We start from the raw sequence: 16063 nt of genomic DNA on the forward strand, positions 1-16063 counted from the left end.
TATCTAAAAAATAGAGTTGTTATTTCTCTTACGTATATCAATGTGTCCTAAACAACCCTTTTCTAGCACTGATCACATTTTTTGGGTTGATGATATTTCTTACAACATCTACAATTATGAACAATTGCAAACAATGTCCATAATGATGATGATGATGGCATGAATGGTGATTATGATGATAATGTAATGATGGCAATAACAATGACAAGGATGTGATGATGATGACAATGATTATGATAATGAGAATGACCTTACAATCTTATGGATTCGTGAACAATTACTAGTTTCAATACCATCTTCTGGATACGTATTACTATCATACTTTTTAGATTTTCTGTCTCTCTTGAGGTATCTTACTATAATGGTGTTGTCAACACTAGAAAGATATCTTGTTGTAATGGTGGTTCTAATGTTAGCACTAGCAAAGTTTTTGTTAAATTTTGGTTAAAAAAAACCGATTTATGCAATTATTTTGACAATCTATGTAAAAAAGTAAATAACATCCAATTATTTTGACTGTAGTCCCATTGATTATCATGAATTCACCAGTCTGAAGACCATCTTCTACATACATATTATTATTAAACTTTTTGCATTATATCCCTCTTATATCTTGTTGTAATGGCAGTATTAGCACTAGAAAAATATCTTGTTGTAATGGTGATGTTAGTATTAGCACCAAAAAAATCACTAAATTTTGGTAAAAAAAAGTTTATCATTTATTTATTTTTAATTTGGGAAATTTTTGTTTTTATATTTTTTGTTTTTAATTCTATTTTTATGCAGTAATATTTTTTTTGGTTGAATTTTGGTAGTAACTAGTTTTTGGTCTAATCATATGTATTAACCATGTTGTTTATGCTACAAGTCTAATTGTTGGGACAAAATTACTCTTTCAAATAAGTTGCAAAAAGCATATAAATGGAAGAATAGCGATGACAACTATTTTCATTGTCCAACTGTTCAGTATATCATGTATGAAAATATTCAACATTTTTATAAACAATGGATTAGAGGTGAGTCTGTAATTGTACATAATGTTTGGATGATACATAAAAACAAAGTTTGTTTCATTGATGTGGTTAGGATCTACTTTGGATACGAAACCCTAGGTTTGGAAGTATGCAAATAATGAATTTGGTTTACCTTTGATAACAAATGAAATTTTATTTCTTTTTCCTCGTAAAACCAAGGAAGATATGGCAATAATTCTCGTTAGAAAACTACTTCTTGTTGAAGGTTTATAATTGGTTGCAAAAGTTCAACAACTGGGTATAGAAGTTTTTAGTTGCTATTAGGGAAACAATGTGATTATAGGTTTTAGCAGACATAGATCATTCTTGGTATTTGATTCACTTTGAGAATATAAGTACACCAAAGTGGATTAGGTTATGAGTGGATTGGCAAAGCAACCCTTATTTGTTCCTTTTAGTTTTTGAGATATCTCAAGTTCAACTAGTGCTAGTAAATGGTTTCAAAGATGTTTGCTAGGGTTTTTCAACAAGGTCACTAGGTCCCAATGTAACATAGATACTTCATATTTGTTGAAAAGTAAAACCCCCACATAGCACTGAATAGATCATTAATGACTACCTAGAGAACTTAGACTAAATTAATCGTGGAAGTAAAAATTACAACCAAATTAATCATGAAAGTAAGAACTACAATTGAAAAAAACACACTTGGTAATATACTAGAATTCATCCTCGCCAAATCCAAAGTTGATGAATAATATGTTAAATCTTTAATGAAACTCATGAAAAATAATAAGCATGTTATCGATATAAGAGTGCATGAACTTGCTTAATGTATATTTGTTAATTGGAGATGATGAATATCTAAATAAAGTTGATGAATAATATGTTAAATATTTGATGAAACTCATGAAAGATAATAAGCATGTTTATCCATATAGGAGTGCACAAACTTTCTTAATGTGTAGTTTACGAGAAATTTTTCCAGCGTAAATCACAAGATATATCATTTGTTTAGGCGTTTCAAACCAACCAGTGTGGTTCATCGTCAGGACAAGTTGAAGAATCAGATCCAACTTTGCATGTTAAATAGTTTGAGCAGAGGGGATATTTGCACCTTAGCCTTAACAACCCTTGCCCAAGATGAATCTATTTAATGGACTAGCTTGGATATGTTAGGTCTTGGATTTCCAGAGTACCCAATCAATGCTTAACTCCCTAGTCCTAGCCAAAATTCACTCCTATTGAAGAGACAACTTGAACAATCTTGCTAATAAGATTAACAAGTTCGTTCCTTTTGATTGATTTACAACAAACCTTAATGCCTCTCTTTTCTTATCCTCCTCTTCCATTCTCCAACAAAAACTTATTAATCTTATATCATAAACACTTTATATAGGTAAGCATTGTAATCATTTTCCTCAACTCACACGGTACCTTTACACCTCAACCCATATAAGTGGACCTAAGTCCATGGCACAACCCATCACACTCTAAGATGGTTCTAATTGTCTCCTCAAAACTAGGACATAACACACCTTAAATACCAAATGGTTAAGTCATCCCAAATTTGTGGGATTTTTTCCTTCATGGAACACATTCTAGCTAGTGTTGATCAAACACAATGCACTAACACCACTAACACACACTAAAAGTCCTAGATACCCTTACGCTGTGGCACGCACCCAAGCACTTCGACTGCACCTCCATAAAATGCACCTTCAACTTTGGATGTCCCAAAATAGTAATATCCTAACCCAATATGGCCTACTTGTTAGATTTGTGTAGTTCCCTCCTTATCAGATCCTTGCACCTCCTTGCACTCCATGGTAAATCTACTCTAATGGTCACCTTCCAAGTTCCAACACTTCCTTTCACATCATGACATAACCACCGATATACATTACAACAACCTTCAACTTCTTTAGTGGGTTGCACATCTATTTCACATTTCTTCTCCATCTTACAAAGTGGTAGTGCCAAGGAGAGAGTATCAAGTTGAATCAAGGATTGCTCACTTAGTACCACTACTAAGTTGCCTTCGTGCAACTTGTCAAATCCCTTAATTTTGTTTCACAACTTCTCATAGGGCTTAACTTGCTTGTATACACTTCTAAGTGAGACTACAATCCCCCAACCTCTCCTCTGCAACCCTTGTTAGAGTCTTCTTAGACGTGCAATCATGCCTCAAGCTGAATATAACACTAGCATCCCAAATGTGCATGCTCATTCCATCTTTTAATGCTTCGCTGAAACCACATTATGACACTGCTTAAAATGAAATGTTTACATCTTAAGACAATGTACCTACTTTGCTTATGACAATCTAAACTATGCAAGTGGCTAAGAGAGGACTATATTTTCCCAGGATGAAAATATAGGGTCTTACAACCCCATTCACACAATAATTTTAATATATTTCACCCGAAAAAAGATACATACCCTACTCCTTTCAAATTTATCATATAATTTTAAGAAATTAACACTTGTTATTAACTATTAAATAGACTTACTATATATTCTCCTTTGTTTGCACCCACCTTATATGTAAAAACATATAAATATTTTCAATACAACCAAATTAAAATCATATTTTTCCATTTAAAAATTATTAAATTGAAATTAAAAAAAATTACACCTAATAAACTTAAACAACAACCATAAAATTATATTATTATTATTATTATAAATATTTTCTAACCTAACCAATAACCAAAAACATTATATAGTTACTTCTTTAGTGATGTGAAAATAAAAAAAATGTATTTATTGTTTTAATAACACCTAATAAACTTAAACAACAACCATAAAATTATATTATTATAAATATTTTCCAACCTAACCAAGAACCAAAAACATTATATAGCTACTTAACTAGTGATGTGAAAATAAAAAAATGTATTTACTGTTTTTCACTATGAAATTAGTGTTTTTGAAAAAAGGTAAAGCTTTACTTTTCTTTACAAAACCCCTCCCAACCCAAACTTCGTTTACGTTCTAGAACAAGAAGGAGGATCTGTTCGCTTTTCGCAGGGCGGGAGCGAAAACGAGATTGCAGAGATTTGCGAATTAGGGTTTCACCAGTAGCAGACACTCGAACCAAGGTATGTTCCATTTTTAACTTCAATGGATTTCCACCCGCACATTCAGTCTTCCACACAGAGAGGAGTACACGCATTTCAAGTTTCTGGTTCAAAATCCAGTGTGTTTTTAGCAGCCACTCTTGTATGTTTAGGTTTTAATCTCTGTGCTGCAATCTGTTACTGTTTGCAGGGATGGCGCTGGCATTTGATGAGTACGGGAGGCCATTTATCATAATAAAGGAGCAGGAGCAGAAGACCCGAATCAGAGGCTTAGATGCTCAGAAGGCCAACATTGCGGCCGCCAGGTCCGTTGCGAGAATCCTCCGCACCTCACTCGGCCCCAAGGGAATGGACAAGATGCTCCAGAGCCCCGACGGCGATGTCACCATCAGTAAGCTTCTCTTCCATTTATTGAATCTCTATTTCTGGGTCGGTAAAACCCCTTAAAAATCTAAAAATCTGAAACTAAGTAGAATTTATTTTAAAAAACTTATGATTCGTAAGTAGCAGTTACTTTAAAAAATTTATAGGTTTTCCGAAAGGAGTGAAATAAGCAAATACTCTGCGATCTGCTTACTCTTCCTCACAAACTGTGAGGCCCGCCGAGCTAGATGCTCTACATACGACGCTGACTGCCTACGAAAGCTCCCGAATGGGTGAATGCGTTGAGATGTCACTAACATTGAGAGATAGACACTTTCCAGGGATCTACTTGGCGTAGAGGTACTTTTGGCGGGCTTTTCACTAACCAAGAAACTTCGTTTACAAATTATTTTGCTCAAAATAACACCAATTGCTCGACAGCAGAAGGTTCATAAAGAAATGGAAATAATAATTTTAAGAAGAATTTCGGAATAAAGAAATAAATTATATAAATGTCCACAAATGATGAAAGGACATTAGGTTAATGGGACTAAAACTATATATTGATGCTGGAGTGCTTAAAGGTATTCGCTGGAAAGGAGAGACTACAAATAAGATTTCAGATTTAACAGAATGACGAATGATAAAATAACAAAGGGGTGATTATCTCAATTGTTTGTAGCCAATGTTGTTGAGCATCTGGCTGGTTCTGGTTACGTGTTAGTAGGTAACCAGTTTAAATCCCCCAGATTTAGGTGCACTAGTCTATGTCAACAGTTTTACGAAGAATGCCATTCACAAATATGGAGAAGCATCTCTTGGATTTCCTTATCAGATTTTCAAGGGTTAGAATAACAGATAAACCTGATACAATGAAGACGAGCATCTGGCTGGTTCTGGTTACGTGTTAGTAGGTAACCAGTTTAAATCCCCCAGATTTAGGTGCACTAGTCTATGTCAATAGTTTTACGAAGAATGCCATTCACAAATATGGAGAAGCATCTCTTGGATTTCCTTATCAGATTTTCAAGGGTTATAATAACAGATAAACCTGATACAATGAAGACGAGACTAATAGCAGAAGCCTAGAAAATAAATAAGTCCTAATTTATCTAAGCGTCAAAGGAGAGGTATGCAGGGCCATAAACCAGGCTGGATTCTATCCTGGCAAACTTTATTGAAGCTCATCGGACTGCAAAGTTTGACGGGTTACGTGTGGAAGGGAGAACCCTGGTGATGGGTGTCTGTCTAGTGTCTACAAGATATAAGCTGAGAATTATAGCTTTTGTAAGATAGCATACCTAGATGGCCTTGTGGATTATCTGGATGATCTCAACTGTGCTTGGTAAGGGTGCTTCTGAATCACTGATCGTCTGTTATTTTTGCTCATGACTGGTGCATCTACCGGGTCATCGATGCTTCATCCAGCTGAAAAAATGATGCAATCAATCTAGTGGATCTGGGTCTGGAGGACTCATGCATGTCCTGCTCTTAGAGTATTTGGTTCGCTTTACTTTGTTCTTGAATAATGAACTCTGCTTTCACTGTTGTGGGGAGATTCCGGTCTTAATGGATTTTTTGTTGTCATTTCAAAATTTGTAGTGGAGATAGTGGATAAAAGCCATGCACTGCAACAATGCTCCCAGCCAGATAATTTCATTAAATTTTGGAATCTAATAAGAAAAATTGAAATTGAGTAATAGTTTGTGTGGGAAGCAAAGAAAGTGAGAAAAAAAATCTCTTAGCTTTGAGCTTCATTTATGTGTACTTTGTATAACGGCTACTTGGTTAACTTAGTAGGTCAGTCTTTATTATCTAAAATATGCATATTGAAGATTGGATATCACGGCAGTTTCTCCCTCTCATCGCCATTGTCAACATGGTCGTCAGTGAGCATCTCTACATGAACAGAGGATCTATTTGTCCTTTTAATGTTAACAAATTTATAGTTAATTATATAATAAATATTTTGATGTACATGTACATGAGGACTGATTGGCGCCGTGAGCAAATCCAGGCAAGGGTAGGGGGTTCAAGAATTTTAAGGAAGGTTGCCTCTTGTTCATAATTGTTGTGACAATTTTTCTGATTACTGGAGGTTCAAGAATTTCAAGGAAGGTTGCCTCTTGTTCATAATTGTTGTGACAATTTATCTGATTACCTTGACCTCCCTGATTTCAGCATACGTGTAACTAGGAATGGCTATAAACCATAGTAGCAAAATTTGAATCCGAATATGTATTCAAATACAACTCAGTATGGAAAATACCTAATAAAGAAATGCAGCATGGTTCCAATATGGAAATCTATATTTCTCAGTATGAAAATAAGCATTTTGTTCCATATTTTAGAAGAATTTCATCCTCAGAACACACTAAAACCAGAAAAAGCAATTTATTCTTTGAAAATTTTGCAATGTAGTTTATTTTTAAGTGTTTTCTTACTGTTATTTTTATTTTTTTGAGGTTTTTGCTCTGTTTTTTTGGGGCTTATATGTTGATGGGTATCAAAGACATTATAAGGTAAGTGAACTTTTCTGTATCTGCATTGCAGTGAAAACATACTGAATTTTGTACTGTTGCCGAATTTCCATATAATAAAGAGCAATATGACCAAATCTTGCTACTATGCTATAAACTAGATTTCCAGCATTGAAATCCCCTTGTGTATTCAGCTATGGGTCCTGTGGGTCATCTCGACTCCCTCCATGATAGTCCTTAGAACATATTCAGGTTTGTATTTGTTCAATAGAAATGTAGGGAAACAAATATTCCTTTCAAAGGTGTAAGACTCTGTCACCAAGCAATATCTAATGTGCCTAAACATGGTTCTATCAACCCTATGGTTGTCTTGTGGTATTTTTTCTTGCTTCTCTGTTCTACACTACTTGGACACTCCATAACATTTTTCTACATTTTAATCATGCTATCCAGTGAGAAGATATACGTGAATTCTGAAAGGATATGTTATAATGCTGATACTACTTGTGACTGCATAGAGAGGCCCTGAGTCACTGAACAACCACCATTCTTCTGTGGAAAACTGGCTTCTGTATGAAGGGGTGTTACCTGCAACAATGCCTATGGACAATCCTGCAGAAAAATGGGCTCTGCTTGAAAGGTGTGTGATCCCTTCAACATGCCGATAGCTGATGGTTATAATTTTGAAACATAACCCAGAGGAGAAAGAAAGGAAACTTCTTCCTAATCGCGCACAGGGCAGCCCTTTCATATTGATTAAGCCAGATGCAACTACAGTTCCATGGGAACAAGACCAAAAGCCATCATCAAAACACAGTGTTCCATGACACTAGGAAATAGACCTTGAGTCAATCTGGTAAATGCATTATCTGTAACAGTAAGAATAGATGAACCGTATTCCTCAGTAACTGCTATTCCTCACATCTAGAATTTTTCACCCCTTGGTATCCTTAGTGAGTCTTTTCCTTCTTTCCAGAATGGAATTTTGAGTGTAGGTGCTTTTGTGATTGTTTCATTGCCTTCTTGTATATTATTGGTCTCTCACGTGCATTCATGGACAGGCATAGCCCACTAGATATCTGAGAGTCTGAAACAGGCTTGACAATTCTCAAAGTTTTGTAAACTTTTCTTGTCATTTTAGTATCTAGAGTCTTGTCTGCTATGGTTTGGAACTTCTTGAAAAAAATGTTGGCATTGGGGGTACACATGCTAGTTTTACATTTTTACCCAATATGGTGGTGTGTAGGGTATCACAAGATAATGTTTTGTTGGAAACACATCAGGATGGTTTTCCTGCTATTGATGTGAATGACTACTTCTGTTAAGCATATTTTGCTCTATGCCATGTTGTAGGAGGATGCATACCTGGGATTGAGGAACACATCCTATGGTCTGAGGGATTTGTCCAAATTTTGGGGACATGTCTTCTGGCAACATATCATAGTTAAAATTAGGCTTAACAGCAATAGCCATTTGTATCAACAGCAGGAAAACCATCCTGTTCTATTGTCAACAAATTTTACCTCAAGATACACTTGGATTTGCCGAGTATTCATTGCAAGCAGGTTAAAGTTAAAACTAGCATTAGTACCCATTGCTAACATTTTTTTTCAAGAAGCTCCATACTTTATTTGCAACTCCTATATCCAGGATTCAGGATTTGTCGGGGGGGGGGGAGGTACAGAAATGTCCTGAACAGCTCGAGATGCTCCTTGGCTTGCTACCTGATGTCTGCATGATGCAAAATTTAAAGTTTGGGGACATCCCATGTTATGGTCATATGCATCTAATTTGTAAATTTCATTTTCCTTCACACCATGCATCTAATTTGTATTCTGTATGAGAATTAACAAAGGAATGATGCTCTTTTTCCTCTTTTCTGCTTTCCACAATATTTGCTGTTTTTTTTGGTGAGTTTTCCATGTTCTAGATCCCACTTTGTTCGCACACACTCAAATTTTAGTTGCCTTGCTCTGCCACAATAATAATGCTTCAAATTCTTAGTTCTGGATTTGCTTATTCTTATTTTTAGATTTGCTTTAAACCGAATCTTTACCTGTAAATTGAGATGTAAACTTAGAGTTGTGTTTATAGATTCAGAAATAAAGTTGAGTTTTTGAAAAGTTCTCAAATGAGAGGCAAACGTTTTAGGCTAAGCACAACCATACCCTTTATTTTCCTCCCTTCCTATGGATTATAATTGATAATCTAATATTTTTTAACTTCATTTGATTCTCTGAAGTTGATTCCCTTCCTCCATTTTCATTAAAATCATCATGTTATAAGGTAAAAGGGCATACCTTTATATGAAAATTTGCCAGCAAAGAGTCCAAAATTAAATTTTGGACAATTAAATTTTCATGCAACTAAGCAACATTGCTTTTTAACAATACTCTTGGTTCAACATTTTTTGACAATGGTCTTGGTTCAGTACTTTCTTACGAGCAGAGCCCTCTCCATTCCTTCAAGCAAGAGTGGTCTTCCTTGGAAAAACAATAAATCTGACCATTTCAATTTTTTCATAATGTAATACCTTGTACCGGATATCTTTGGTTTATGCCTTCTAAAATCTTGGATACCTCATCAAATTTTCCCTTAGAGAAACACTGTTTTACAGAGTCAAAAAGTTAGTTTCACAACCTCTTCTAATTCTTTTGCCTTCTAATTGTAATGATTTTTCCACTTCACTGGTCTGAAATAGAGCAGACATTACTTCTGTGTATACTTTAACATGTACAGAGGATTTACAATCTATCACTTCTTCAAGAACTTTTTATGCCTCAATTTTTTTTCCTACCTTCCCAAGATGATGCATGCCATAGATAAAACTTGCATGACTTGGAACAACACGTTCCCTAAGCATTTTGTTCAGTATCTGGGCAGCGGCTTGAACTTTCTTTGATTTGCAGCAAGCTTTGATGAGTGAATAGTACAGAGCATAAGTGGGTGAGAGACCCTTTCTAATCATTATCGCCAGTTGATTCACTGCCTCATCCACCATACCCAACTTGCATAGGCCTCCAATGAATGTCCTATAGCAAACTATATCAGGATTTAAATTTTTTCATCTCCATTAGATAGTTCCTTGCATGGTCCACTCTACCAGCATTGCACAAAGCATTGATCAATGCATTCAAATGGATTGTCCACTCCGAGAAAGGATTGTCCCTGATTTTAATATATAGTGTGACAAACCGTATGTGATAGGCAGGTGGAAAACTTTTCTCGCAATTGACTAAGCGACGTCCTGCGAGCCAGACTTGAGACGGAAACCCTCGTCAGAAGTATATGCTTGGCTCTTTTCCAAACAAATTAAGAGTCAATGAGGTTTTGTGTAATCACTTCTGGTATCGTATTGGGTTATTGTTAGAAGCGATAATTGGATTCGGATTCTCATCGAGTGAGTTGTTCTGCTTTCTCAATTTGAGAGGGTTTGTTTGGAGGGAAAAACGAAAGAGGACATACAAGAATAGTGAGGGGAAAGATGCAGAGGAAGAGGATTGAGAACATCGCCAGCAGGCAGGCTACATTTTCCAAACGTAGGTGGATTGCTGAAGAAAGCTTATGAGCTCTCGGTGCTCTGCACTGCAGAAGTTGAACTTGTGATTTTCTCCCCAGCAAGAAAGCTCTATGAACTGTTTTTTAGGCAAATCCTACTATTTTGATTCTAATAATCATGGCTATGCAAACCTCATGAGATTCTTACTAATAACCACGGTGGTGCAAGCCCTAGTAAGCTCGATGTTGAAAAACTTAGTGTAAAACCTCCAACAACAACATAATCAATACATGATGTCAAAAAAAATGGAGAAGCATCCAAGGTTCTTAAGCAATGATGTAATGAATGAGGTGGAGAAGCATCCAATGTTATTGAGCGATGGTTAGCTATACGAGGAAACATGCAATGTCATCTTCCTTTCATTTTCATGGATATAACTTAATATAACTTTCTTATGTAGAAAACATGGCTTATCTTAGGCTTAACCATGCATATAAAATACCACCTATCATCTTCATTGAAAAAAGAATGGTGTCTTTGTTCATAAATATCAGCGATTAATCATAGGAATGGCTATTATTCTCTATCAAACAAAATCAAGGACTAAGTAATGAAGATCTTGGTCGACAACAAAACTTATGATTATTAACTTCACATTAAAATTCACTTCATCTCTGCCACCTTCAAGGAAATCTTTGTTATCCATCACCATATTGATGTTGTGACTTGGTCCTTGAAAAACATTCAGCATGTTTGATTCATGGAAACCTTCAAGTTAGACAGTATATGTCATGCTAACTTGCAAGAGATTGGTGTGAGGTACATTGAGGCTTGCAGGGCCTGCCCTGCAGTTTGTAGGAATTTACAGGGTAAGTTCCTCAGAAAGAATACCAAAAGGACACCGCTCACAACCAGATCACAGATCAATACACCAGTATTTTTGACGTGGTTAAAACCCTCAAAGAGGGAAACAGTCCACGGCCTGTCCCAACGTGGGTACTACAGGCAATTTATTAATCAAAGAATGAAAATTTACATAAGCTTCTCTCATGCACGGATTACCCGAACAATGACCCTCCATGCGCTTTAAATAGAACTCATGGACCAATCGGGTGTCAAGCCACGGATCAAGTGTCGGTAATACCGAGGAGAGAATGAACCGTCGGATCACTACATATCGTGACCGTCGGATTGTAAGTTACAAAATGTACAACGGTAAAGAAACACACTTTACCTAACTCTATACCTAACTCTACACTAGACCAAGTTGAACTTAACTATATCCTATGTGTCGGAATATCCTAACATCCCCCCTTAAGAACAAATTGGGATAGGATTGAAGGATTTACAAATATGACACAATAGGAGAAGGAAGGAGGCACTAGAGCCTATCCCCCCTTAGTGACAACTTCCTGAACTCCAAGCATATATCGAAGTTTAGTGAACTTCGCCTCTGTGAGAGCCTTTGTGAAGATGTCTGCAACTTGATCATCTGTTGGACAATATTGCACTTCAAGAACATGGTCATGAATGAGCTTTCTGATGAAGTGCATGTGTAGTTCAATGTGTTTGTTGCGCTGATGCTGGACTGGATCTTTGCATAGCTGAATGGCACTTTGATTATCACACCAAAGTGTGGTTGGATGCTGCTGCTCAAAGCCAAACTCTGATAGGATCTGACGAAGCCACAAGGCTTCCTTACTAGCTTCCACGGCACCACGATACTCTGCTTCTGCTGACGAAAGAGAAATGGCAGCCTGTTTCTTACAAGCCCATGTAATAGGTCCTGAACCAAGAGTGAAGACATAACCGACAGTAGACTTCCGATCATCAGGGTCACCAGCCCAATCAGATCACAGATCAATACACCAGTATTTTTGACGTGGTTAAAACCCTCAAAGAGGGAAACAGTCCACGGCCTGTCCCAACGTGGGTACTACAGGCAATTTATTAATCAAAGAATGAAAATTTACATAAGCTTCTCTCATGCACGGATTACCCGAACAATGACCCTCCATGCGCTTTAAATAGAACTCATGGACCAATCAGGTGTCAAGCCACGGATCAAGTGTCGGTAATACCGAGGAGAGAATGAACCGTCGGATCACTACATATCGTGACCGTCGGATTGTAAGTTACAAAATGTACAACGGTAAAGAAACACACTTTACCTAACTCTATACCTAACTCTACACTAGACCAAGTTGAACTTAACTATATCCTATGTGTCGGAATATCCTAACACAGTTTGCCCTCATGAAAGCATAGAAGTAGATTATAACCAGTTTCTTAGGAAACCATGAATCCTTGCTAGCCTTGACATCTCTGTGACCAACAAGATATACAACTCCTGATAATTCAGAACACTTCCATAGTTCCAAATGTACATCACAAGAAGGAAGTAGGTGGCAAAAACCATTTATCCAACCATTTTCCCCCACTTTCATCAAAACTGCAGAAAAATAAATTAGCTCAGTTGATCCAAATAGAACAGGAAATCCAATCGCAAGGAATATATTTTTTGCCCATATAAGAACCATGACAAGAGTCACTAGGCTTGTAGTCACCATAATCATCTCTACCTTTGCAATGCCATATGCATTTGATATCTCGACCATGCTCTTAAAACAATCACATACCAAGACACACATTATCATTAGAACCCAGTTGATGACAAGAATGTAGATCTGACCCATGAACCGTCGGGATGTGTGAATTATTTTCAATCTGGGAAAGCATCCTAGGGCCATGGACATTTTAATAGATGAAATTGTTGCTGAGATCATTGCCTGGCTTGCAATCATGGCAACAACACTAGCTATCACGAAGATTGGCCAGATAAAACCATCTGGAATTGAAGCAGAGAATACGTTCTCCACCACAGAGGGATGCTTCATAAGATATGCAACTTGATCCATGTAAGCCAATAGTAGGCATGGGAATACTACACATGTGAAGGCTATCTGGATGGATCTTACTGAGAAGTGACCCAAATCAGCAAACATAGCTTCAGCTCCTATTATGCATAACACGCAACCTCCTAGGGACATCCATGCTTTGATAGTGTTCCTCTTGAACAAGTAATAGATATAAACAGGATTGAATGCCCTTAAAATTGTCATGTCATGTTAAATAATATTGTAAAGTAAAATAGAACCAATAGAGAAAAACCATATCATGAGTGCCAGAGAAAATGTCATGCCTACTTTGCTTGTACCAAACTGTTTTATGCTGAACAAGATCACCAGGAATATGATTGAGACAATGACCACTGTTTTCAACTTTAGTATTTTGTCAAATATTAAGAAATGCGAAACATAATATATATGTTAAAGAAGAAACATATTATATATCTTCAAGGAGAAACATATAATGGTAATGCAAAGTTTTAAAAGGTATGTGATCCTTAGGCTTATTGGAGAGTATATAAAAAATTTCACACCTTTTTATGAGATATGGGAGGAAAACATGTTAAAGATTTTTAATAAATATAAAATTTCCAAAATGATGCTAGTTACGTGTGATTCTTTTTTCATTGTTTGTGATTATGAAAAATGAAACTCAATGTTTTTTCATTAGTGCACACATTTCATTATATAATTGCATATAGAAAAATCATTCCAGAGCCGATAACAATAAAAGTGAAGAATTTATGGTCCAACGTTATATTTAAGGGAGATGTTTGAGGATGACTTTTGAATTTTGTTTTTCATTTTAAGACATTTGGAGCAAATATTAGGAAGGACTTTGAGAAAGGATTGTCCTTGATTTTCGAAAATGGAGTTGTTCCTTTCCAGCCATATGCCCCAAGTGACCATCAAAGGGAGAGCTCATATGTTTTTTGGATGTTTTCTTTATAGCCATTTTTTTACACATATCCATAGAGTCCCCATGCCATTGATGTGAATTACTTGTTCGGTTTTTTTAACCAAAATTTTTAACCAAACAAGAAAAATTAAAAAAATGCCTCAAGATCAAAGACTGAAACAAAGACCTATTGACATACCTTTTAAAGTATGGAAAGAACTTGTAAAATCATATGAGAAGTTGGATGCACAAAGAAAAGCCGGCAATGAGAGCATTCAGGTATTAAATTTTTCATTAAACATTATTTAGAATGTATTAATACTTATAAGTATCTTAGACATGTATTTGTGTGAAAATAAATTGAATTGGTTTATGTTTAAGGACAAGGCATCCAAGGCGAGGTTAACCAAGACAAAATTCACTCATTGTAGTGGCCAGAAAGGTTTAAAAGCACTGATAACAACCTTTGTAAGTATATTAAACATGTGATATTTTTTTAATAAATTTTGTACTAGAAGAAAGTCATTGTTATCTAATTTCTCCCTATTTATTGATTGATAGGAACTAAAATATGGAAGACCTCCAAATCATTTGGAAAAGGAGGTGCTGCAGCAAAAGAGATGGGTTGAATTTGTTGTTTGGATGGACTCTGTGGTATGTAATCTTAGTTGGATTTCCAATATACTTTTAAACCATATTTTCATTTTATTTTTTAGTACTATTAGATATTATATCTTACCTCATTTTATGGTTAACATTGTATAACAAAAACATGCATTGTGTTATGTAATTAATACTAACATGTAATATTGATTTTTTTTGTCAGAATGCTATAGGTAATGATTGCCAAGACGATGATCCAAATTATGTTCAACATATATCAGGAGATGATGAGGATGAGGATGAGGATGATGGTGGTGAAGGAGGAGATGATGATGATAGTTGCGGTGTTGGTGATGATGTGGATCAGAGTAATGAGGATGGTCAAGATGATCATGAGGATGATCTTGGTGGTGGTAGCTAGGCATGCACATGCATTGTTTTTTATGAAGAAATTATTGTGTAGAATGACATTGTTATGTTTAGATGGGTGTTGTGAATTTACCCTATATCAATGAGACTTTTTGATTTTGTAATCATACGATGAGTTTGATTTATGTATGTTGTTAATTTATCGTAGAATAACGATATTCATGAAATATTTTGATTTGTTAATCATATTTGAATTTTACTTGTTTTGATTAAAAATAATACTGATTTTATTAGTATTATGTTGCTATTTTATACATGTTTTGAAAATTGTTAATGACACATTGTTATTTTTTTGGATGGATGTTGTCAATTTCTCTTAAATTTCTTTACAAATGATTTTGAATTGTGATATCTGCTTTAATGATATTTAGAAACTATCATATATTTCACTATGAATCTATAAAGGGGGTCATATATGTAAAGAAAAATATACTTTATATAAGAAGTCAAATGCGGATGTAACCATGGATGCAAAATTGAAAGTAAAATTGGATGTTAAACTAGGAATTAATACAAAATGCAAACAATTGACATACAAAGTGTTTTAAATTAGAAGTGAAAAATTGTGCAATAGTTGACACAAAGAAGGGAACAAAACATGGCATACAAAAGGATATCAAATTGGGCAAAAACAAGGACACATAAATGGGCACCAAATTAGATGCAAAAAAAGACAACAACTAGATGTAAAATAAGATGCAAAGTTGAGCGTTAAAAAGAAGCAAAAAACGTTATAAATTAATATGCCAAATGATGATGCAAATAATGGTGTAAATTTAGGATGCAAACTTGGGTGCAAAAAAGGAAAAAAAAAAAGATGTAAGA

At 35.5% G+C, this 16063-nt stretch overlaps 1 protein-coding gene across 2 annotated transcripts; it reads left to right on the plus strand.

Moving 5' to 3' along the window:
* The first annotated feature begins 4121 nt into the window (after positions 1-4121).
* On the plus strand, positions 4122-15341 carry LOC149158567 (uncharacterized). 2 transcript variants are annotated; one of them, XM_089436260.1, is made up of 4 exons: positions 4122-4448; positions 14588-14674; positions 14768-14860; positions 15033-15341. In XM_089436260.1, the coding sequence occupies exons 1-4, from the start codon at positions 4332-4334 to the stop codon at positions 15228-15230; spliced, it is 495 nt and encodes a 164-aa protein (XP_089292386.1). In that variant the 5' UTR covers positions 4122-4331; the 3' UTR covers positions 15231-15341. The 2 variants fall into 2 exon arrangements, with proteins under 2 accessions (XP_089292386.1, XP_089292387.1); XM_089436261.1 differs by lacking the exon at positions 14588-14674 and having other exon boundaries at positions 4125-4448; positions 15033-15340.
* The last annotated feature ends 722 nt before the right edge of the window (positions 15342-16063 follow it).

This window comes from Pinus tabuliformis, chromosome 5_2 (assembly GCF_031772625.1).
Source record: "Pinus tabuliformis cultivar Carrire ecotype Pingquan chromosome 5_2, CPIR1, whole genome shotgun sequence".
Classification (NCBI taxonomy): domain Eukaryota; kingdom Viridiplantae; phylum Streptophyta; class Pinopsida; order Pinales; family Pinaceae; genus Pinus; species Pinus tabuliformis.